This window comes from Trachypithecus francoisi, unplaced genomic scaffold, assembly GCF_009764315.1.
Source record: "Trachypithecus francoisi isolate TF-2019V2 unplaced genomic scaffold, Tfra_2.0 Lachesis_group1, whole genome shotgun sequence".
Classification (NCBI taxonomy): Eukaryota; Metazoa; Chordata; class Mammalia; order Primates; family Cercopithecidae; genus Trachypithecus; species Trachypithecus francoisi.
In genome coordinates, this window is record NW_022681454.1 from 135,008,786 (window position 1) to 135,035,543 (window position 26,758).

Sequence of the window (26,758 nt, forward strand, 5' to 3'; positions counted from 1 at the left end):
TACAGAACAAATTGTAATTTGCATACAAAAAATGCATTTACTTAGATTCAGTAACTGTCCACCTATCTTTAAAGACATGCTGGGAGAATAAGCCTTGACAGATTTTCAAGCATGTTGTGTGTGAAATTGTTTTATAAGAAATTAGAAATAATGGGAAAGCATATAGGAATTTAGATGTATCAGTTAAAAGGAACACGCTAAGGTATGCTGTAAATTTTTTAAATATTCATTATTATTCAGGTCAAGAAAAGATTACAGAATTTCAAAACACTTTCTGCTAGAGGGAACTACTATAAAATTGTATCAACTCATTAACCTAAATTCCAATTGGCATTTTCCCAACTTGGACTTACCACTGCCACTGCATTTGAGAGCAACAGCTCCTCAGCATTAATGGTCGTAAAGTAGGCCACATTTGTCAGCACATAGCCAATGGTGACAATGGCCATGGATATACATATTGCAAGGGGAATGGTTCTGAAATGCACAAAGGAATTACTTATTCATTATCTTTTGTTAGTCATTGTCTGATACCGAAGAAAATAACAAGCTAATTCAAATGAAGAATATAATGGTATCTACAATAATTATAGGCTCTGTTGGGTATGTATACACATTTCATCAGGGCAAAGAACCGCATATTCCTTTGTAACTTAATAAGGTCCACGGGGGCAGATACTTCGTCTGTCTTGTCTATTGCTATACCCCAGAACATATGGATTTATGTCATTCATGTACTCCATAAATGCTACAGCAGTGTTTCTCAAACTTGAGATGCATCAGAATCACATGCAGGGCTTGTTAAAACACAGACTGCTGAGCTCCACCCCACAGTTTCTAATTCAGTAGGATTTGCATTTCCTCATATGTTCCTAAGTGATTCTGAGGCTGCTGATCAGACTACACTTTGAGAACCACTGTCCTATAAACATTTCTAATACTAATTCACTGCCTTGACATCTTTCTAACACTAGTCCTTAAAAATGTTTTTCACATTCAATTTTTTTTCCATCAGTAGTTTTCCTTACCAACAAATAAACGTGCACTTTTGGAAGTATGATAGAGGGATATATCTACCTTTCTAAATGTGGCCATAATTTTGTATAAAACACAAGAAAGCACAGAAGTGTTCACAATAATGACTTTGTACTGCCCTGCTGTGAGTTCAAAGGAAGCTCAAGATTGTGAGTATGTAATAATGCAACAGCACAGATAATCCCATGAAATTAGAGGTGACATGCTGTGAAGTACAGACGACCAGACAGTGCTGACACTATGTGGCATCAAGAAGTACCCGACACAAATGCAATATTATATGTCTTCATTTAATGCACTGGGAAAGCCAGGAAGTTACTGACCCTAATAATTTGATTCCATGTTACCAATACACATTACTTGCTTAACAGAATCGCCTCTTCAGACTCTCTCCAGTTCAGGCAGCTTAAACCTTCAACTGCCTGAACAAAGGCTGATCATTTTTCAGCCATAGTGCTTATCAGCCCTCATGGAGCCTTCACCCTGCTGGGTGCCACTAATGAAGACCTCAATACAATTTCTTCGAAGATGAAAATGTAGTTCAGAATCGGGGAGGGGAAAGGCACAGCCTGTCTCACTACCCAAGCTTGGTGTGTTTACCACACTAAGTCCCAGCACATTATACTGAACAGCGATATCCCCTGTTGAAAACATGCGAGCCTAGCCAGTCAGCAACTGTCATTCATTATGCTGCTTGGAGCCTGACACTTCCCCCGATTCCCAAAGCCTTCAGCCTTGATGGGGAAACACATTGACCTCTAAATGCTGACATCCTAATATGAAAGTAGCAGATGGTCCCCTTCCCCAGTGTGAAGAGGGTCCTGTGGAATTTTCTGCTAACACTATAACATGCATTGCTAGTTGTGATTGATAAATGCTAAATTTAAGTAAAGAATATCACTGAGCCAATCAAATATAAAAGGATGAATGGCATAAAGCAAATTAAAGATGAATTCGGTTTCTTTGTAAGAAGGGCTATTGTAAATGCAAAAGGGTAAGAAGGAGAACATGAAGGTGTATACACAGCTTTTCAACCACTCAGTGTATTATTTTGACCTTGAATCCTTTCAGCTTTTATAACACCCCCACATAGGGAGTAAATTCTTTCTGTGAAGGAGAGGGGAAGAGAGGAAAAGAAGAGGAAAAAGACTCTCTGTTCTTTGCAAGCATATGATTAAGGTATATAAAGTTTCCATTAATAAAAAATGAAGTGACATTATTAATTGCAGTGAAGTAACCTGTCCAAAACAGCACTGTCATATCACATGATGCTGCAAAATAGCAGAAAGAAATAAGTCTGAAATTTGGGATTGTGACTCTCCCAGCATAGAATTTATCTTCCCAGTCCAGCTCCTCCAAGTCAGCCGCCTGCCTATTTCCTGCCTAGACATTACAGTCTCTCTGAGGGCCATTTCCTAAATTGATCTAAGCAGAAGGTATCCCAGAAAATCTAACATTCTAGGTTGGTTTCCCTTCATTCTGTTCGTTAATAACAAAAACAACAGGAGCAGCTGCTACCATTGGGCTGCTATGTGCCCAACATTTTATTAGGCACTTTACATATGTGTCTCCTTTTGTCCTTAGAAAATTCTGTGAGCTAGGAACATCAGCACATTTTATATATGAGAAAATAAAGTCTTCAAGAGCTTAAATAACTATTTAAGGATACAAAATTGGTAAGGGGAAGCCCCAGAATTCAGGTGTATACACATTCTACGTTGAAATTCGGACATTTGGACCACCAAAGTGTGTCCACTTTCAAGCATGTGGGTCCCTCAACTCTACTACTTTTAAGGAAAATCACAGTTGTTTAAAATAAAGTTTATTGGAGCTTTTATCAAGCTAGTATTTCTCATGTATTCCTTGACACTACAATTTTATCTACTATAAAGAAGGGGACAAACTTATTTCATGAGTTTTATCACTTTTCTGTGTAACATGAACTGTAATGTGAAGTGAATGTTTTCAAATAGTTTCACTGCTTAGGAAAGACAATTTTAAAATTATATATTATTTAAAAGAAAACAGAAGCTTACAATAAATTTTCCTAAAAAACTTTTTTTATAGAAAAAGAGGGAAGGTAAGAATGCCTCAGATAAGCAGAAACAGACTAACAATTTTACTATTAGCCAAATATACTATCCAGATAGTAGTGAGAAAAACAACAGCTTAAAATATAAACAAAAGAGAAAGAGTCGAATCTTGCTGCAATGCACAGCATATCCAGTAAATTCTCTATAATTATTCTTTTTTTTAAAAAAGTCTTTTTTTTTTTTTTTAAGACAGAGTCTCACTCTGTTGCCCAGACTTGAGTGCAGGGGCACAATCCAAGCTCACTGCAACCGCTGCCTCCCGAGTTCAAGCAACTCTCCTGCCTCAACCTCCTAGTAGCTGGGATTACAGGAACCCATCACTATACTCAGCTAATTTTTTTATCTTTATTAGAGACAGGGTTTCACCATGTTGGCCAGGCTGGTCTCAAACTCCTGGCATCAAGTGATCCTCCTGCCTTGGCCTCCCAAAGTGCTGGGATTACAGGCATGAGCCACCACTCCCAGCTGATAATCAGATGCAATTAAGCAATGGCAAGTTGGAGGGGGTATGGCAAAATAGCCACTAACTTCCATACTTAGGTTCCATTTCACTTTGACAGAGGGAAGTGGGTGGGGAGGCTCTCTTGGCTGTCTTGGCATAAGCAGCCATTATTGACAGTAAAGAGCAGTTGACTCCTTCAGAAGGGCTTGGCCCTACACAGTTTAACTCTAGGTTTCAAGTATCAAAGTGTAAGAGCCACTGGATGAGCAGATAAAAGCTATTAGGCCATGCCAGAGCAATTTCCTGGAGGCTTTTGATGCAGAAAGCAGATAGCATTGCTAGTAACCCAAGATTAAGGCAAATGGCACTTGATAATGAAGGGAATTAGAGGAAGGAACCGGTAGGCCATGGATATTTCAAATCCTCTGTGTTCTTGTGAGGTATCCACCAATCCTAATTGCAACAAAAGCATTATTTTTAAGCTGAGTAAAAATGACTCACTCTTAACAAAATTAAGTTCTATTCTTTCTCAAATGTTAGTACATGTTTGTTATGACCAGCAAAATACCATTTACAAGACTTACTTAATCCTAAGAGCTTTTTGTCATAAATGCTCTTTTCAATTAACAGGCATTAAGTATGTGAGAGTCTGCTATTTTTATTAGTTGCAAATGGTCTTCAATCAAAAAGGTCTTGGATAGTCTTCTTTCCTACAGGCTTATTTTAAACTGGCACTTATAACCAGTCTATGTCACACATATTTGCTTTATTCGAAATTGTTAAATGGAAGTCTCCAGAACATGTGCTTAGAAGCACTTTTGTTCTGAGTAATAGGCTTCTCCAGAAATGAAAATGGCCCTATACTGATGGCAGGCAACTTATGTTTGTATAATCTACAAAGCACTGCCAAATACATCTTATTTTACCTTTAAATATATGCATGTCATTTTAAATCATTTGTGGAATGAGAAGCAGCATGAGCAAACAAAATTTACAACAACCAATGGAAATAGGAAGTAATATCCACAATTTTTAAACAAGAAAACCAACGCTCAGAGAGGTTGAGCGACATAATCAAGGTCACAAAAGTAGTAAGTGGGAGGGCTGGAACCAGGACCCACATCTTCTGGCCCTGAGTTCCACACACACGGTATATCTTGTCACAATGGCATGGCTGCTTTGTGCCTGCTTTAACTCTAGGTACAATGCCCCCAGGACCTTTACATGCTGACAAACATGTACTATTTTTATATAAATGAGGCAAATATTAGAAGACCAATTGTCATGGTGTGACACATTTTAAGCCAAGTATATTTTTCTTCACACCTAATAGTAGAAATAGTAGAAAAAACATTCACACCACAAATAAACTGGTAAATAACGCAGAATAAGGTGCGTTTTTTAAAGTATGCTTTGCAACACTATCATGGAGCATCAGAAATGACTATTGTTTCCAGTGCATCATTTTCACTAAAAGTAACCCTTGCTATGAAAATGAAATGAATAAACCTAGTCTGATTCTCCCGAGAAGTCAAGGAGACCTGAAGGTTAGAAGGATTTCTGACATACAGCCCACATGAGTGGTCTGAATTACATGAGTGATTCTCTAATCACCTGGATTTAGGATATTTCAAGATTGTTTTATAACATGAATACAGTCTTCTGAGATTTGTGCAAGTCCAAATAGATCATATACACTCTCCTCTGTTGGACACATAGAATGGAGACTACAGAACTCATGGATCCTGGGGCACCTAAACTTGTCTTTATGTTGTGGGGCTGGGCATGATGATAGGCAGTTCTGTCAAAACCTACAGTTGTGTGTTCTGGAGAGAAATGGTTGAGGCTTCACATTTCTGTTGAAAAATTCTAAACATTTTAACAAATATACTTGGCATTCAGAAAAAAAGAAAGAAGGGAAAGAGAAAAAATTAAGAAGAACAAAAAATGGCAAATACCTTAATATGTAAGACACAAAACACAAAGGGAAACCAGGGACTATTTCTTTACATACAATTGAAATGGAACTGTAATTTATCTCAACATAAAGTACTTATAATCATATTAAGTACCTTTTGATTGAAAGCATTTATTTTTGAATCATACTTGTTTCACATTTTCTTTACAGTGACCCTCTAAAGGTAAAGACCTTGAAAGCTTTTCTGTAAGTCTGACCCAGAAATGACGCAAACATCTCTCACTTCTCTCTTTTCGACCCACCAATTTACTTTTTTGCAGAAGTACTCTATTTATCTTATTACCACAGCTGTTAATTTTATTCTACCCTTCAAACTTCAGTCATGTGTTGCAGACAAAAAAAGTAAATGAGTACATTTCAAAGAAAAGCTATCTGTATTTTTCATTCACGTAAGTTTTCTTCCATACATTTTGACATACTTTCCCTGACTCTTGCTCACACTAAACTCTCCAGAGACCCCTTGACATGGAACTGTCCTATCTGCCTCTCTGATTTCTGACATTTCTAGCAGGGATTGAATTATAAGAAAGCATTCAAGAAAACACATAGTTTTCCAGACATGAAAAAACTTAGACTACAAATGACTGAGAGCATCTGTAGAAGAACACACATTTCTTTGTGTGTTTTCAGTGATTTTGCCTCATTGTCATTTAGTGCTATGGCGGTAACTCTAGTTTTCTACTGAGTGGGAATTGGGCTATTAAAAACATTATAAATGAAATGTATTTGAAGAGATACAGCACATAGTTGCAGGTAAGGCATAGGTGATCACTGAAAAAATATATAGCAAGAGGAAGAAAACATTCAATAAGCCTATTTATGAACATTTTTTAAAGGTCTATGGTTCATGTTCATGCTTAATGATGATTCTGGGCCAAGGCTGAACAAAGTGATGGGCCGAGCATATTGTTACATAAATGTACACAGTGATCTCACTGATTTCCAGCATCAAACACCTGCCCTCTGCTTCTTACTGAACCATGGCAAGGCTATGGGTGTTTTCACTGAGACATTTTAAATTTCAATACCACTGATGTCTAATCTAAATCTCACCATTCTCCATTGTCCACAGATGAAGAACTCCATAAAAGAAGAGAAGACAGAGAGACCTGTAGGGAGATGTAAGAAATGAACAGACAAAGATTAAAAGACGGCAGGGCTAAAGGAAGCTCATGGAAAAATGTGCAGAGATGCATAAAGGAAGGAGAAAAGTGCAGCAAAGCCATATAGAAAAATGGCCAGAAGGGTCATTCTTAGCCACCACCACATAGAAAAATGAACTAAAATGAAAACTTACAACTCAGAACTACAGAATAATAAGCAATCAGAAACATACATATAAGCAGTTTTATCTATTCATTATTTTTATTCTAGTATTAGAATAAATTCATGACTAAATAAAATTATTCAGCAAAATGTAGCTTGAGAGTAAATTTTCATTTGCTTGCATTTCATACACACAAAAAATTTGCATTGTCTGCATCTCATTTTTTTCTCATTTTCTAAAGATTTAGAGTGTGTCTTACAGATATATTACAGTTATCCATATTTATCATGGATAAACACAAACATATTTGTAGGGAAGTTCTAGTGTACAAAAACAAAATTGGTTTTAAACAAAATACTAGCAATTAAATAACTAAGAAGACAACATATTTTAATAGTAAAAAATTAAATTTTACACTGATGTTCAATTCTTCTATCTGTTAGGTTGTTATTAATTTTTTTAATTTATTATTTTCTTCAGGATTTGGTCTACAGAACACTAAGATAATGCAACATTTCGGTGAACCATTTTTATAATAGTGTTTCTGAGATTCAGATTTACAGCTCAGACAACTAATTACTCACCAAAAGTTTGTGTTCCCTTTCCAAAGTGTAAGTTATATATGAGAAGCAGCTAACAAAGCAGACACACTACATTTCCCAGCCTCTCTTGTGTCTAGGAGGGGAAAGTGACTCATTCTTGCAAACAGAAAGTGAGTAGATGTGTTCATTGAAGACCAAGGTGGTTAAGTGGGTCACCCTGTGACCTCCTTTTCCTGAGTTGAAAAGGACCTATAGCATGACAAAGCCACATGACGGAAGGAATATGGGTCACAGAATAAATATGTGAAAGGCAGCCCGCCAGTAGCCAGGGACACCAACAATGGACTGTTACATAATTTTTAAAAATTAACTTTTGATTGTGTAAAGTCATTGAAATGTTGTGGGTTGTCTGCTGTAGCAATTAGCATTATTCTAACTAATAAGAGAATGAAGGACCTCATTATATCAAGACTTTTCTGTAGCTTTTAGTTAGTCTATACAAGACTCAAAATGGTTCCTCATTAAATTTTACTTTACAATATATTACTTGTTTTATAAGACACAAATATATGACATAAAATTATTAAAATGATGTTCTAAATTGTAATATCAAATAAAAACTGATTTCATCTTTAAAAGCTAGGAGAGATAAGCATTATTATTACTCACACTTCCCCAAAACAGAGCAGAGATCAACCCCATTGTTCACTATTGTGAAATTTTAAAATATCTTGCACTTTTGAAAATTGCCACCCATCCAACAAAGAACAAAGTATAATTGCCTGTTGTTTTGCCCAAGGACACATGATAAGACAAGCAACGTTAAGTTAATATACTCGTATGCTAAAAACAAGGCAACATAAAATAAATACACACACTTTGGCATGGTAAATGGAAATAAGTCAAAATTCCCTTAGACAGTAAACACAGGTCTTAGAAGGAACTGAGAAAACTTATACTGTACACACACAAACCAGGTCCCATCACATTTCTGCTGCACAATAAGAAATGAAACAAGTAAACATGGAGACATTCAATTGTGCCAAATGAAACTGCTTCTACCACCCAAAATTGCCTCCAACATTTCTGACCAGTAAAGGCAAGTGCAACAAATGTTGATCATTTCACTTTGACATCTTGTGGTCAACTAAACAACTGGCTTTCAAGTAGGGTGCTCTGGAAATTAGAATATAAGATGAGCAGTGAGATTATAGAATACCCTGTTCTCACTCATTTCAACCAGATGAGTCCTCTTTTACTAGCTTCATGTATTGACATTCTGTCAAAGAAAGATGTGCTCCAGTAGTTGAAGTAGGTTTAAAATCACCGTTCTAGATGCTCCAAGTCATGTCTTCACATTGCTTTATGGACCCAATGCTGGCTTCCTAAAGTATAGTTTAAAATATATATGAATTGGGCCAGGCACAGTGGCTCGCACCTGTAATCCCAGCACTTTGGGAAGCCAAGGCAGGTGGATCACCTGAGGTCAGGAGTTCGAGACCCACCTGGCCAACATGGTGAAACCTCATCTCTACTAAAAATAGAAAAATTAGCCTGGTGTGGTGTTGGGCACCTGTAATTCCAGCTACTCAGGAGGCTGAGACAGGAGAATCACTTGAACCCAGGAGGCAGAGGTTGCAGTGAGCCAATACTGTACCACTGCACTCCAGCCTGGGCAACAAGAGCAAGACTCCATGTCAAATAAATAAATAAATAAAATATATAAAAATTTGTTTTTATAAAATGCCTATATATAAATGATTATATAGGTATGTATGTACACATTTGACCCTAAAATTGAAAATAATTTTTCACTGCAACAAATCTCTATTTGTACTCTTAGGGTAATTAAGGGAAAAATAACTTTAGCAAATGAAGCTAATGTTAGTAGGAAAAGTATAAAGTTGATAGCAAAGCCAATAACAATGGCCTGGCTTTAGTAAAAGTGGTAAATCCACATGCCAAGGCCACAGAGGACATGATATAGCAGCTGAATGGAGCAGAAGGAAAGGTGGGAAAGAGAAAAAAAGAGTTGATGGGCTAAGCACCCTGCCAGTTCAGAGAGATAATACGTCACTGTCAAGGAAGTGATGATGAAGACTCCTGGTTGGAACAGTTGACAGCTTCCTGAAAAGGTCACAAAGGCGCTCAGAATGGCAGAACCTCCAGTAAGCCCTGACTCTCCTCTCCTCAGGCTGTCAATTTATTCATATTCCCCACAGAAATGGAAATGTTGTGATCTTTTATCTTTCAGCTCAAAAGTTAAAACTTGTGAAAAATAAGCTTTTGTGCACTCATTTTATATTTACTAATGCCTTTTCTTAGACTACAAACATTCACGTCCCTCTCTCGAGGAACATTTTTCTCAAGTCAAGTGACACTATCTTATGGCTCAGGGACTCTCTGCCCAAGGGAAACAAAATTGGTTCATACAGTTGTCCATCTCTTAATTTCCCTTTTCTTCCATCATTTCCCTCAGCTTTATACTCTAAATTCCTACAATCAAGAAAAATGTTTATATATACCATCCCAAATGTAAATTGTCTTTTGGTGACATCTTTTCTCTGGAGTTCTGTCTCTGGTATTTGTATTCACTTGATTTCACAGAATTATGGAAAAGTCTGGGTCAAGTCATGTCCCCATCACTAGCAGAAACAAAGATCACCAAATCTCTCTGGACTTACATTTCCCCATGAGTTGACAAGGGTGTTGACTTGGTGAAATCTAAAGTTTGTTTTCTTGAAAGTTCATTATTTAATAATTGTAGCACATAAAACTAATCCCTAAAGATTGTTTAACAGAATTCTTTGAAAACTCAGTTAAGCCCACTTGCTCATGTAACAGGCATCCTAAAGAAGTTTCTGCATTTGCTTTGCTCTGTCAATTCACAGGAGAGAATAGGATGCCAACTTTACAATCTCTTCTCCTGTCTCCTGAAGATGTGATTCTGTCCTCAAGCAGCAGTATAGCACATCAAAGTACCTTCCATCATTATAACTTCAAAGTGTCAGCCTGGCTGAAAAATAATGATAATTACAGAAGATCATTTAAAGGATAAGTGATCTGTTCACTCTCCTGCATTCTAAAAAGGCTGTCTGTGGGATCAGGTCAGACCTCTGGAAGGTCACATACATTGACCGTATTATCTCATGCAATGTTTTCATAAGTCACTATATCTTATAACTTTAGCTTTTATCAAAACCTTATTGCAAGAAATATTTTTAAAATCATCTGAATTTCAGGAGGATATTTCCCATTGCATTTACTAACATTCTTTATATCGAGTTCATTCATTTAATCAATGTTTGTTAAATATCTTCTATATGCTAGATGCTTTAATAAGTAAAGGGATAAAGACATCAGCTACACACAAAAATTCATCCTCTCATGGAATCTAAAATTCAAACAGGACAAGACATGGAAGACCCTCTCTCTGGCATGCTGCTCCCCCTAGATTTTTATGTGGCTTGTAACCACAGGCAGAAAGGGTTTCTGGCTTCTTTGGCCTCTTTCGTTGTTGTCTTATGTTTTATTATTTTTTTTATTTTTGGCAAAGACTAAAAGAAGACTTGAAAAAATGGAAGCAGTGAAGAGAAAGGCGAAAAAGGAAGAAAGTTAAGAGGCAGCTTAACAGAGAAAGGAAATGTTTATTCCACCAAATCTTCATGTGAATTCTAAATTATTAAATCTCTGAGAATACCTGATTTATGAACAGGATAACACTGTCCCTAGCCAAAATTATGTATAATAAAAAGCAGGAAACCTCCTGAAGTTCATCTCAGATTTAATATCAAACACAGCAGCCACACATGAACATTTCTCCATAAAATACAAAAACAGCATGGTATGATCAGCCAGCAGTCACCAGTGGGGAGTTGGCTACAAACAAACAGGGTGTGAGTGACATGGAAAGGATCAGCCTTCACTATTCTAGAGAAACCAGCCAACGAAAAATAGTCACAGACAGAAATAATGTCAACACCTGGAAGGGAAAGGAGCACAAGGAAGACTCACTTCTAAATGTACAACGAATGGCCAGTTCACATTCGTTGTCAAAATACTGAGCTCCCTCCGTGACTACTGAAGTTGAAAGAGCAACACAGTTGTGTTTTGTGAATGCATATTTAGAATATGCCAAGTGAGGATGAAGCACCATGGGGAAAAAAAGACTTGTTATGAAATAGGCTTACATTGATAATGCCTTTTTTTTTTTCTTTTTTTTTTTAGACAGAACCTTGCTCTTGTCACCCAGGCAGGAGTGCAATAGCACAATCTCAGCTCATTGCAACCTTCACCTCCCAGATTCAAGCGATTCTTCTGCCTCAGCCTCCTGAGTAGCTGGGATTACAGGCAACCACCACCACACTCAGCTAATTTTTGTATTTTTAGTAGAGACAGGGTTTCACCATGTTGGCCAGGCTGGTCTCAAACTCCTGACCTCTGGTGATCCTCCCACCTTGGCCTCCCGAAGTGCTAGGATTACAGGCATGGGCCACTGTGCCTGGCGATATTGCCATTTTGTAAGAAAAGTAGCAAACCTCTAATAATAATTTCATTAAAATTTGATTCAAATATTTTTCTATAGATACTTGGTTCAAAAAGAAGAAAGATGTCAAGAAGGAAAAGGTATCTTATTATTTCTAGCGTACACTTCTTAGGTAATGTGTTCATTACCATTTTTATAACATATGTAGTGAAGGATTGTTTCTCAGGATTATATATCCAACAATTTGAATACATATATAATAATCAAATTTATTCATGTTTAATCTAAGACAATTTCAATAATTATGAGAATCATAAAGAAATATTTTTTGCATGTTTCCATTAATACTTCCATTAATATTTAGGCATTTGCTATATTATTAAGAAGTATTCTGAAAAGTAGAAAATCATATTAAAAAGTCGCTCTATTAATAGGATTTAGGGGGTAAAAAGAACAAAAGACAAAAAGAGGAAGATTAATGTCACTGGTAGGTATTTGGGAAGTTACTTTAATTAGTTAACATTTTTTAAATCTGAAAGAAGAAAAATAAGTCAAGTTAATAAACCATAGTACACAGAAAAATAAATTTTTGGACTATAAAAGACTCAGCCATATACATGGACTATATCTTTATATAGAACAGATTTAATTATGAGAGATAACACTACCAAGATAAGTTGAAACACCACAAGCTTTAAATTTAAAAGCACTATACAGATTTTCTTCATCCACATGAACAGCCAAGAGTAAAAACTACCTCCATGCAAATATAAGTTATACTCAAAGTCAACTTATTCAGAGAAAAATAATAAAAATTGAGGCTACCTTTCCCTTCAGATTAAAAAAAGAGTATTACAAACTTTTAATAAAATTATATACTAATTGCTTGATATATCTATAAAACCACAAGTGGAATAGATTACCTTGAAGTACAACTTAGTATATAATATAAAAATATATTAATATAATGACAAGTATCAATATTTGTAATGTAAGTATCATAAACTAAGGAGTAATATGACTATTTGCTAATACTGGGATATTGAGAAATTTGGGGGAAAGTCAAGAGCCTATATTATATCAGGTTTAAAAAAAAATCCATTCCAGATAAGGTAAAGAGTGGGCTGTAAAAAAGAAACCAAGAAAACAAACAAACAGAAAATATGGGTGAGATGAAAATGATCTAGGGATGTAAAAATTTGAGGATCATAATAGCAATACAGAAATTAAAAATGGTTATTGTATCTGATTACAAATTATAGAAACAAAATCACAAGTTTTGTAAGCTGGGATCATAAAGAAAATTGAGTGATGTGAAAAACTGGGGTAAACTTTTTACAAATAATATAAAAAAGAATCAATACCCGTAATATACAAAGAATTCTGATGAATCACCAATATTCATGCTCCAAAATGGTAACCACATGTAGCTACTAAAAATGCTGGAAGTGTTGAGCCTCACTGGTGATCAAATGAATGCAGTTTCAAACCATGAGGTGTAATTTTTGCCTTTCAATTAACCAGGATTTTTTAAAATAATGACACCCAACACTGTAAGTATTCTTAGATATTGCTGTTGAGAGAGGAAATTAATATACCCACTTTGGAAAGCAACTTGGTAACAGACAAACTGTTTTAAAGTTTGTTGCCTTTGACAGAGCAATTCTCTTCTAGCAATCTATTCTAGATCTATTCTATGTAAGGATGTGAATCCTTACATATCCAATATGTATATATGAAATGTATAACCCAGAATTATTATTATTTTTGCACCAGCCTAATACATTAAGAAACATTAGGAATGCTTTCAATGTCCAACAAGAAAGTTACCACAAGAATATTGGCACATCCCCCCAAAGAAATATTACACTAGCATTAAAAATGTTCTTTACTAAGATCTAGGTGATATAGGAAAATGTAATAAAATGACATGAAATGAAGATGGTGAGACAGATCTATAGCACATAAACAGAAAGCACTGGAGTTGAGCTTGAGATGCAGCAAATCTAAAGGGCAGGGCACACTTGGAGGAACCTTCCAGTCATCAGAGATACGGCTGTAACGGTACAGACAAGGCTCTGGCCTTGGGAATCAGACAATACACGACCAAGTAAATACATTATATAACACCAAAGTTAGGAAGAAACATGCACATTAACATTTATCTCAAGCAATATAATGCAATACATACATGCACATGCACACACAAACGATGGGGGAAAACAAAATATCAAAATAATAACAGTGAGGACTTTTATTTGATGTGATTAAGATATTACAGGTGATTTTTAATTTCATCATAATTTTTTGACATTTTAAATATGTCTATTATTATTAAAAGAAAGGAGGAAATGCTATATATTGTTACTGAAAATACCACAATCATAAAGTTTTACTTTGATTTCCGATATGGTACAGAATACATATAAATTTTCCTTTCTTCATTTAACTAAATGGATCATCGACCACAACTACTGGGTAGAGATTTGTGTCCCCGTCATTTAAAAATAGAATAAACAAATATGTGTCCATTATGAGAAATACTGAAACAGGATAATCAGGATATCCTGTGTTTCTAAGTGCCCATAGATCAGAGGCAGGGAGTGGAGGAGGCAGGGTTAAGCAGGGAGGGACTTCCACCCAGGTATCGCTATAGATATGGCAACAATAGAATAGAACTAGCACTATCTTTTAGAGAACAGGAAATACCTGCTCTGCCTAGCCACAGGCTTGCATCATAAGCCCAATGGTTTGAAAAGCACCTATGTATTCAAACTGAAGCTTTCTGCCTTGCTGCAGTTCAGAGTCCACGTTGTGACTTGGCATAAAGACAAACAATTCCGTAGCTCAGAGAAAGACATCACTGAGTTCAATTTCTAGTGGCTTTCCCCCAACATTTGCCACTTGATCACTTCTCCTTGGCAAGAGGACACTGCACTATGAGGATTAAATAGCTAAACACTTACATATATTTAAAACACATTTAACCTTTTTCCATAAGACCCAGAGCAGCTAGAGAATAGTATCTTAAAATCATGACTTCCACTTGCTATCTCACTCATTTCTTTTTGTCATTTTCTGGCTGAAAACAAAGTTAATCTTGTTTTCTATTTAAATTTCTCTTTTACTTGCCTCAGGCCAGAATATAGAAAGTGAGACTTTGTTTGACAATATCAATAACAGAAAAATTAAATATTGCCTCCACAAATGATATTTAACCTATTTTAAGAGACAGTGTATCTGTAAAGATGTTAAAGACAATAAAAAGCAGCTATTTCCTTATAATATTCTAACATTTCAGCATTTCCTAATCGTAAACTTTCTATTTTAGTCTTCTAACCAAATGACCTTCAGTAAACGACCTGAAATGTATTACTTACTTCAACTAGCCTAGCACCCTCTTTCATTATCTATTTGACTAACAGCTTTAGAAAGTCGAACGCAGGCAAATTTTAATGCTCTTACACATTTTTAAAAGCAGTTTTGTTCTATTCTCAAATGACATAGAGGTCACGTCTAATGATTACATTTCCCCCAGCTAATTTCAAGGCTAAAATCTTGCCATAGCCATCTTTCTTAGATTTCTATTCAACAACACTAAGCATTTGGAAAGAGCACTAGAAAAGGATCAAGATTTTAACTTATAAATATAGACAAATTAATCATCTCTGTGGCTTCTATTTCATTAGCTTCACAATAAAAGGGTTGTGAATTTTAATGGCTCCTCCCCTTCTAACATCACAGGCTTTGATAATTTATTTTCTCAAGGTCAAATTAATTGTGGTTTTAATTATGACAATGAGTCCAATACATTAAGCCAAGTCAATGTGTGAATAGAAGAAGGTAACCAAGTAGAGAACTATTTGTACACACAGGTAATATGATAATTGAAACCATTTTGAAATTTGGAGACATTACTATAATAAATCTTTTGCTATCTGTCTCTTAGAGAACGGCCATAACCATAGAATATCAGGGAGGAAGAAGGAATAGCATCGTGAAAAGCCAATAGAAGAGATTCTTTGGAAGAGGTGGGACTTGGGATACCAAGAAAAGCATTGTGTGAGGAGCAGTCTCCCAGGACCTAGAAGTGACTTTGCTCATAAAATCAGACATTCTATTCTTTAATATCTCATTTTGTGCTATATGGCTATTTATTATAAGCTCTAGTTTTTACATATTATGGCATATTTTAGTGCTATGCCATGAACTTGATATCATAAACTATTTTTCATACAGTATTGTACAGCTTGATATATAAAACAGTGACCTTTGTATTTGATCACTGCATTCTCAATAATATGTATCAGTATGGGTTATTGTTTAAACTTTTGTGACAGAAAGATGTATTTTTCCACTTCTATAATTTTAAGACAGAGCATATAAGAAAGGGAAAGAAAGATAATATGGTACAGCACTAAATAGCAAGGAAAACCATGTGATTTAAAAAAAATGAGCCTGTCTCCTTAGAAAGCCAATTATAAAATATTATATGTTCTTGAAAAACAACCTCCAGCATTGGAGATTAGAAATGCTCTAACTCTGAGACTGAGATAACTGTCGTTTCCCATGGCCGGGTGTTTCAAGTAAGGGTGTCTTTTCCCTTGTGAGCATGGGTTTTGTCAAAGCCAACACTCAAGCAGTACAGAAGAAAAGAAACAGCTTCCCTATGTCCACAAATCCTGATCTGATAGTCCCTATAGGTGAGAAATGAACTAATGACATGATGTTCAATATCAGTAAAAAGCAAACCATCTACCATTAAATAAGTATCTACTATGAGCAAAGCATTGTCAGACACAGCCATAAATTATATCTAATTCTCACAAAGCTCTTAAGGTAAGCATTAGAATACCCACTTAGTTGGGAAAAGGAATGAATGAATGAATGCAGACTTTTGAAAGTCATGACAAGGATTGCTCCCTCTCTTTCTTTATGTATGCAGCATATTAGAAATCTAGAAATGCAATCCTAACTAAATTATGGGGAATGTCTAATACTGAAATGTAGCAGACCCATCAGAAAAGATTCCTCTCATATAATTGCATCTATAGATACTTATGGGCAATCCCATATGTCTACGCTATTGAGAAAAATAATGAATCACATAATAAAAGACTAATATAAACCTTCTGGACCACAGAGGCTACAGATCATTTTATATCTTCTGCGGGCATATATAGTAAAAGTAGTAAATAGGATTAGGGATTCATCATTGTGCCACATTAATGGTACTCTTAACAAGCATTTTTAAAATCTATATTTTTCCTGGTACACTCCATATGTCACAAGACACTCTACTTAAGGTGATCCCTTAAGTAGAATTCAATTCTATAGGTTGGATATGATCCTAGATCTTCAGATCTAATAACTAAGTTTCCACTTTGAAGGGGTGCCAATTTGGACCCATTTCCTCCATTTACCCATTCAAACTTCTTAACAGTTTCTGAGACAACTGAGGAAACTTTGGTCCTGCCTAATCTCCTAACCATCATGGGATCTGGAAAATGGCCATAGCATCCCTTTCTCTTGATTCATGTTCTTGACACTTTTTCTTAAGTGTCCCTAAGACAGATATTCTGTTTACATTTCCACCCTTCGGCCATGCTCCCATAGTGACGTACTCTCCTTGTCAAACTAGGTACTCGTGTGTCGTTGACAAGAATCATAGAACATGCTAGAGTTGAAGGGAGACTCAGAATTTGCTACTCTACCATTTCTTTTTTGCAGCTGATAACCCAGAGGCTCAGAGAGGACAAAAGATGTAGCTAAGGACATAAAATCAAATATTTACAAAACAAGAGCTAAAACTGGGGCCACCTGACTCCAAGTCCAGAGCTACCTTCACAAGACCAGTGTGATGCTCACTGTGCCTGGAACTGCCCGCTGTCCCCAGGCTGACTCATATCGTGCACTGGCATTGCTATTTTACTCTCTTCCTTATACCTCCCTTCACTTAGAATACGAAATGAGTAAAATCAAATCGTTAATACATCTTATTTGAAATATTTAGAAACTCTGACCTAAGATTTCTATTTGACCTTACCATACTTACAAGAATAAGGAAAATCTAACTAAGGATTTCCTTTGCTTTACAAGTACACGACACCTTCTTCCCTCCCCACCCCAAGAAAATAGGCCTGTAGTGTAAGGTGTGCTTCCCTACATTGGTTCCCATATATTCAGCAATCTAAAAAGGTAACTATAATATTTGAGAACTAGAAACACATTTAGGCAATAGTCTGTCATTTTTTCAACCTGAATATCCTTTAAATTGTGGCTAAACAATAATCCTTTTTATCTCTATTTTGAGAATTCCAATGCTTAACCAAATTCTCATTTCAATGCTTTTGAAATATAAATTTAATTTTAAAATGAACTATGTTCTCATTTAATTAAATCCCATTTGTTCTTCCATTGTCAGGGAAAATAAATGATAGTAAGATAGCTCTATATTTTTGCATAGTATGTAAACACCACTATACTGATGCATCCTTCTTCTCTAAGCAGTCTAATCCATATCTTTGGGCTTGGACAGTGTGGAGATTATGATGCTGTTTGTCATAATTTCTGCCATATGATTTATCATATTGTTTGACTTTAGCAATGATGCAGGTGTATGAGGCAATTAACAGAGTTACTTGCTTTTATTAAAAAAAACATGCAAATAAAACTAAAACATATCTTCATAGACTATAACGTTTTAAAAACTGCATATGTGTCACAAAATGAAAATCCATTAAAATTGTCATAAAGTTAATTGTCTCCAAGCACTGCCTTCCATACATTCAAAACTTGCAACAGTTTTCCCACCCTCCATCCCACCATTGGCTACTGAATAAGATCCAAAATTCTGATAGTAGAGGCTAAGAGTTGCTGGCCCACCATTGGCTACTGAATAAGATCCAAAATTCTGATAGTAGAGGCTCAGAGTTGCTGTATCCCCTTATCCACATCCTACCACTATCTTGATTTTGACTCCTCTTCACAATCCTTTCCTTTAGTCAAAACAGTCTACATACTGTTCCCTAAAACCAAGAATTCTTCTATGGCTGTATGTATGCTCACCCGCTGCTTGAGACATCTTCACTTCTCTGTTCTACTCTTCTAGGTTCTATTCTTCCTCCAACTTTCTCTTCCATAGCAAAATTACTTCCTTAGCCATTTAGCCACCTTGTACCCTCAAGGATCAGCTTTTTTTTATTTCCCAAAGACCAGCTGTCATGTTAGAAAGAGTATGAGATCTAGAACCAGGCAAACGTGGATTGCAATTCTGGTCTTCTCATTGGCTAACTACATGGATATGGGAAGTTACTTCACTACTCTGAACTTCAGCTTTCTCCACCGCAGAATGAAGATAATATACAGTATGTTATTAAAAGTAATCTGAGGTGCTACTTTTATGCTGCAATCAATCTACTTGTTAGAAAGCAGATACTGTTTGTGTTTTTAATGAATGTCTTATATTTTTAAATTAAACAAAAATTCATAAAAATTATCTGGGAGTGACCTTGTATTTGTATTCTTCTGTTTTGTATCAACAGAATAGCTCCTTTTCTAGAAAAAGTAAAAATAAATATTAAAATACATGATGTCAGCCACTCAGATCAAGATCTTGTTTGTCAGACGTCATAAAGGAGTTTCTTGGTAAGATAGTAAACCTAAAAATAGGTGACTTCAGTAGAAACACAAACAGTCCATCCATTATATCAGCACAACCAGCCAACAGTGACAATGACAATAGGAGTGTGAGCATACAAATATTTGGTTAAGAAGGAAAAAAAAATCTGCCAGGAAGTCATTCTGATTACAATGTGTGAGCATATTGTCACCTGAGGGAGGTTAGTAGACTATAAAATAAATAGCGATTCTCATCATCTTCTGAACCTTTTAACTACTAATAATTGGGCACTTTGCTGATGATGCAGAACAACTTTTCAAGCTGATTAATAGGTCATGTATGTGAAAAGGCACTCCCCGTTCATAAAACAATTATGCTAATCCTCTAATTTTTTCAAAGATTATAAAATATTCTAATCTTTGAAGAATATAGGTTTTGGTTGCAGATGGTGTTTGTATATTACTTGTAGAGCTCATTAACATTTTTAAATTTCACATATTTTATCCTCACAACCCCATGAGAACTATAATATAGGGATTATCATCTTCCATTTAAAACTGGTAAACAAAGATTCAGAAGCAATTTAGAGGTCTGTCCAAGGTCAAACAGCTAGTTAAAAAGAGACAGGATTAGAATTTTGATTTCCTGAACCAGTGCTATTTTCAAAGACTCAGCAAGTAGATGTTTTTATAGTTCATAGAAGAAAATATTTTTTTCACTGGAAAGTCTCAACTTCACTTGGTTCATTTTAGATGTTTACATTGGTAATACAGTTTTAGCTTGTGCCTATCCAAATTCAAAAGTTGCTCATTTTCCTGAGCAGATCAATAATCTAAGTCAGTGTTGGAATGTGACTAGAATAAAGTTACCAAAATAATTTCAGTGCATGGTGTGTGTAAATATAATAACCTGAATGCATTTTGTCTCTACCCTTAGTGAACCACATGTGACATTATCCTATTTCAGTGAGAATCTTAAACAACATTGCATCTGCATGAATGCCCAGATGGCAGCAGGCCTTGGACTAGATTTTAGTTGTCCAAGAAGTTTTTCACCAAGTATGACACAGAATGTAAGCTTTACTTGTGAACCTCATTTTGGGCACAAACACCTAACTTTCAAATCCAGACATAAAGAAAAGAACAAGGGCAGCTTATATGCATAAATAAGAATATGGATGAGGGGGTCTACATACATGTGGACTCAAAAGCTGGAGACAATCTAATAGCTGACTTACTGCTTCTGATTATGGAAGGTATTTCTTTTCAGATAACAAGATACTAACTCTGGAATCTCTGGCATATTTTATTTAACTCTCATTTTGGTTGTATCTATTGCAGTCAAAATATTTGACCCATCGTTTATGCCAGCTAACAAAAATTTATCTAGGCTTGAAATAGTCATAGCAATTAGCAGGTTGCTACCTAGCATAAGGAAGTAAAAAAGGCTGATAGCCCAGTTCAAGGAAGTTATATTAATACTTTCTCAATTTATCATACATGAATTATTGTTGTGTAAAGGTATTATAGAGAAGATCTCTGCATCTGGTTAAAAAGGATTAGATGGACTTCAAGGTCCCCTCAAATTTTGAAATTCTGTGATTCTATGACTCTACTTATCATGCCACTTGTATTCTCTCTCTCTCTTTTGCTCTCTCTCTCTCTCTCTCCCTCCCTCTCTCTCTCTCAGCTAATTAAAGAGAACAGAAACATAGCATAAAACTAAATCAGCCAACGTTGTTGCTCCTAAAACAAGAGTTTATTGTTCTAGCCTCAAAATATAAAACTCAATGAGATTAAAATTAGAACTTTGAAACAACTACTATGAAAGAAAGTAAAGCATTGCCCTTCAAATTTTGCCTCATAGTGGAATTAAAAAAAGAATCCTTACAATTAAAAAAAGAAAGAAAGGAAAGCTAAATGGCTTCCACAAAGAACTTGAAGGATTAATATCTGTCTTCTTTGATTACCCCACGATAAAATATTTTAACATAATCCTATAATTTCTGCACCACTTATTTGACACTTCAGCCTTATATGAACAAACTGTCTTTGGGCAAAATGTATTTTTTATGCATATGTGATGCAGAGAAATGCAGGAATTTTGATCCCAAGGTACATCAACCACATGTTCTATTAATGTCAGAAATTTTTCGAGTGAACAAAAGCAAGGGAGAGCAATTTGGTGACCTTGTTCTTTGAACATAGAATCATCTCTTCTCTGTGACATCTGGCCAAATACCGATCTTTTGTCTGCCTCAGTGGCTCAACTAGTACAATTCTATTTCTACTGTGAAACATATTTAAAAATGGATTCACCAAGCTTTATATATATTTTCTAAAGAAAAGCAAAAAAAACACCAGAAGGATTCTAATTTAGGTATCAATTATTTCAACAATTGAAGAAAAGCAGTGTCACATTTTAAGATAATTCTAAGGATGTCATATTGTCATTAGTACAGACATGCCTCATTTTGCCCCAGGGAAGATCTTTATAAACTTGTAAATAAATTAATACATATCTTAAAAACATATAACTTGAGTATTTATAACAGAAACTTTGGAAATATTCTTTAAAATAATATTAAATGTCTAAAAATGTAGACAACATTGACTTGTAATAAAAAGATTACAAAGTACAATATTGCTGTAATCTGCACATATATAGTTAAGATATTATATGTTATTTTCTAGCAACTATTAGGTTAGAAAACTATAATGCATGTAAAGATGCATTCTTGGCTGGGTGTGGCGGCTCATGCCTGTAATCTCAGCACTTTGGGAGGCTGAGGCAGGTGGATCACTTGAGGTCAGAAGTTCAAGAACAGCCTGGTCAACATGGTGAAACCCCATTTCTACTAAAAATACAAAAATTAGCTGGGTATAGTGGCGCATGCCTGTAATTCCCACTACTTGGGAGGCTGAGGCATGAGAATCGCTTGAACCTGGGAGGTGGAGGCTGCAGTGAGCCAAGATCACACCACTGCACTCCAGCTTGGACAGCAGAGTAAGTGAGACTCTGTCTCAAAAAACAAAAAGAGAAAGAAAGCAAGTTGCATTGTTAAGTTGTCAAAATGCAAGATAAAAGACTTCAATTAACCTTTAGTCTTTAGTCATGTAACTCTGCTACAACACATTTGGGCAAGATATTTTACCTATTTTGTTTTCTCATGTTTTTTACTCAGGTAACAGTTATAAAACCGTCCTACAAGCAATAGGCCTTATAAAAGAGTATCGTAAAGAATTACACGATCAATAAGCAATTAATACAGACACACTAAGAATTTAAGACTGTAACATCTGAACTGAATGCAAATAACATGATTGTTGATCATTTGTAGACCAATCTGGTTGATCACACTGCCTTAAAGGTCTCTGGGCATTTTTCCCAAACCAAATTTCACTTCTTCAAAGTTATCATTGGTACAAGGTGTGCTGACTTTGAGGCATCAATTAATATAAATTGGAAGTAGGCAAAGTATTAATTAAACATGACACTCTGATTATTTAAACCTTCTATTAAAGTTGATTATTCAGAGTGTGTTGATAGCCTGTTTTTCAAAAATGACTAATGATATCAAGGTTTACTGATTTCCTCTAAGTCTACTATTTCCAACTCTTCAAAACAGAAGGAATAAATGAAGTGAGAAGAACACTGGAACAAGGCTAATGGACAAACTGGCTAATCTCAGACCCCCAAGGTCAAAGAAAAGCAATTCATTTCTTGCCTTTCATCAACACAAGACATGATTTATCAATCTAAGAGCAGGATTACCAACATTGTACATCTCAATGACATGTTCTGTGCACTGTGTAACTTTTTGAACAATGACAGATTGCATAGTCACCACAAAAGTCACGTCATAAGGCAAAATTCATTACACTTGCACAAGCACTGTGATTTTTTTAAAACAAATGTACACAGTAGCAATCATTATTACTATATATGCCATTTTGGGTGGTGGAGAAGCCTTTTAAAATTCAGTTATTCCTTGAGATTCTATCATCTTCATGGTCCAAACTTTGGACATTCATGTCCCTCAAAATACAATCCTTACTCTAATATATTAATTTGTGGAAACAGCCATCATGTTATAGATAATTGGTAAAGGCAATATTCTTATGTTATTATAAAAGTTCAAGAGCAATTGTTGTATTTGAAAGATTGCTACTTCCATAAATTCAAAGCTATTCTTGGAGAAGAAAACATTGTAAGAAAGATTATGGGAAAATTTCTTAACGTTATAAATGTAATCACACAAACAGGAATTTCGCCCACCTTTGTCTCTCATTTGATACAACACTTAAGGAACTGTCCTATACCATCTACTTATAATAGCAGCTCAGAAGTTATTTCATGGAGTAACGGTTGATAATTTGAAAGATTTCTCAAAATGAAATTACACCTAAAGTGTAGTCAATTGAGATCATGGAAACTTACTCTGCATTCGATATATTTTAATACACGTTGGTATTTTCACTAATCTAAATTAATCATCATCTTTCTATTAGGTCACAAATTTAGGAAGATTTTATTGTCTAGGTGGAGGAAGGCCATAAAAGGTGTTGTATCTTCAGCGGATGATTCATTTCACCAGCTGCCAGAAAGTTGCATGTTGCAGCACACCTGGACACATGCATCCATGACTGATTGGGAAACACATTTATCTTGGCACATCACAAAGGAGATGGAATCATAATTATTATCCCTTGTAACTAAAGGTATTTTGGAGCTGTATCTACCTAAAAAATAATGCAAATTACACATCTGGGCTAGGTCCAATAATTTTACCATCTGTGCTTGATATTCACCCATAAATATTTCTGGAAGCATTCTCTGTGTTTAAAAAAACTTCAGTAAAGTTTCAAGATACAAAAATCAGTGTATGAAAATCAGTAGCATATCTATACGCTGATAACATTCAATCTGAGGGCCAAATCAAGAATGCAATCCCATTTACAACAGCCATACAAGCAACAACAGAAAATACCTAGAACTACATCTAACCAAGGAGGTGAAAGATCTCTGCAAGGAGAACTATAAAACATTGTTGAAATAAAATGTAGATGACACAAATGAAAAAATATTTCATGTTCGTGTATTAAAAGACTCAATCTCATTAAAATGGCAGTACTGCCCAAAGCAATACACAGGTTCAATGCTATTCCTATCAAACTACCAACATCATTGTTCACATAGTTAGATAAAAGTATTCTAAAAGTCATATGAAACCAAAAAAGAGCCTAAATAGGCAAAGCAACCCCAAATAAAAAGAGCAAAGTCAGAGGCATCACATGACTTGACTTCAAACCATACTATAGGGTTACAGTAACCCAAACAGAATGATACAGGTACAAAAACAGACAAATAGACTAATGGAACAGGTTAAAGAACTCAGAAATAAAGTCACACACCTACAACCATCTGATCTTCAACAAAGTCAACAACAATAAGCAACAGTGAAAGGACTCCCTATTCAATAAGTGGTATACTTGGATAACCAGCCAGCCTTATGCAGAAGGATGAAACTGGACCCCTATCTTTTATCATATACAAAACTTAACTCGAGATGAATTAAATATTTCAATGTAAGACCTCAAACTCTAAAAACCCAAGAAGAAAACCTAGGAAGTACGACTGTGGACATTGGCCTTGGGAAAGAATTTATGACTAAGTTCTCAGAAGCAATTGCAACAAAAACAAAAAATTACAAATGGGACCTAATTAAACTAAAGAGCTTCTGCACAGGAAAAGAAACTATCAACAGAGTAAACAGACAACCTACAGAATTAAATAAATTACTCACAAACTATGCATCTGACAAAAGTTTAATATCCAAAATCTATAAAGAACTTAAACAATTCAACAAGCAAAAACCAAGTAATCCTATTAAAAAGTGGATGAAGGACATGAAGAGACACTTCTCAAAGGAAGACATACAAGTGGCCAACAAACGTATGAAAAAATGTTCAACATCACTAATCATCAGAAAAATGCAAATCAAAACCACAATGAGATAGCATCTCACATCAGTCAGAAGGGCTATTATTAGAAAGTCAAAAAATAACAGATGCTGGCAAGGCTGTGGAGAAAAGGGAATGCTTATACACTGTTGGTGGGAATGTAAATGAGTTCAGCCTCTGTGGAAAGAAGTTGGGTGATTTTTCAAAGAACTTAGAACTACTGTTTGACCCAGCGATTCCATTATTGGGTATATATCCAAAGGAAAATACGTAATTCTATGGAAAAGATGCATGCGCTCATAAGTTTATTGCAGTACTATTCACAATAGCAAAGACATGGAATCAACTTAAGTGCCCATCAAAAGTGGGTTGGATAAAGAAAATGTGGTACATATACATGTACTATGCAGCCATAAAAAAGAATGATATCATGCCCTTTACAGCAACATGGATGCAGCTAGTGGCCATTGTCCTATGCAAATTAACAGAGAAACAGAAAACCAAATACTGCATGTTCTCACTCATAATTGGGAGCTAAACATTGGGTATTCATGAACACATAGGAACAATAAATACTGGGGACTATTAGAGTAGGGAGGGCAAGACGGGGGCAAAAGCTGAAAAACTACCTACTGGGTACTATGCCCCCTACTCAATAGTAACAGGATAATTCATACCCCAAACCTCAGCATCATGCAATATATCCATGTAACAAATAAAAAAAAATACTTTTATTTTAAATTCAGGGGCTACACATGTAGCTAAATTATGGGATATCTGTGTTATCCTGATGCATGCTGAATCTAAAATTCACTGTTGGTGGGAATGTAAATTAGTACAGACAATATAGAGAACAATATGGAGGCTCTCAAACCACTAAAAATAGAACTTCCATATGATCCAGCAATCCCACTACTGGGTATATATCCAGAAGAAGGGAAATCAGTATACTGAAGAGATATCTGCACTCTCATGTTTATTGCAGCACTATTCAAAATAGTGCTGCAATATAATATAAATATATATAAATATATATACTATATATAAATACCACACTTATATATGTGTGTATATATAGTATGTATACCACATTTATATATAGTATATAATAGTATACATAATAATAGTATATATACCATATATATAAATGTGGTATATATACATATATAATAGTATATATATACAAAAATGTGGTATATACACTCTATATATGCCATATATACTATATACACTATACATATACCATATATACCATATATAATACTATATATACCATATATAATACTATATATACTATACATATGCTATATATTGTATATATACCACACATA

At 35.2% G+C, this 26,758-nt stretch overlaps 1 protein-coding gene across 1 annotated transcript in view; it reads right to left on the reverse strand.

Annotated features, from left to right (window-relative positions):
- The window catches only part of SLC7A11 (solute carrier family 7 member 11), a 79,851-nt gene that overhangs the window by 21,461 nt on the left and 31,632 nt on the right, over window positions 1–26,758 (reverse strand). The window contains exon 7 of the mRNA XM_033215280.1: window positions 354–477. Coding sequence (XP_033071171.1) covers window positions 354–477 — 124 coding nt within the window. The remainder of the gene's footprint in view (window positions 1–353; window positions 478–26,758) is intronic.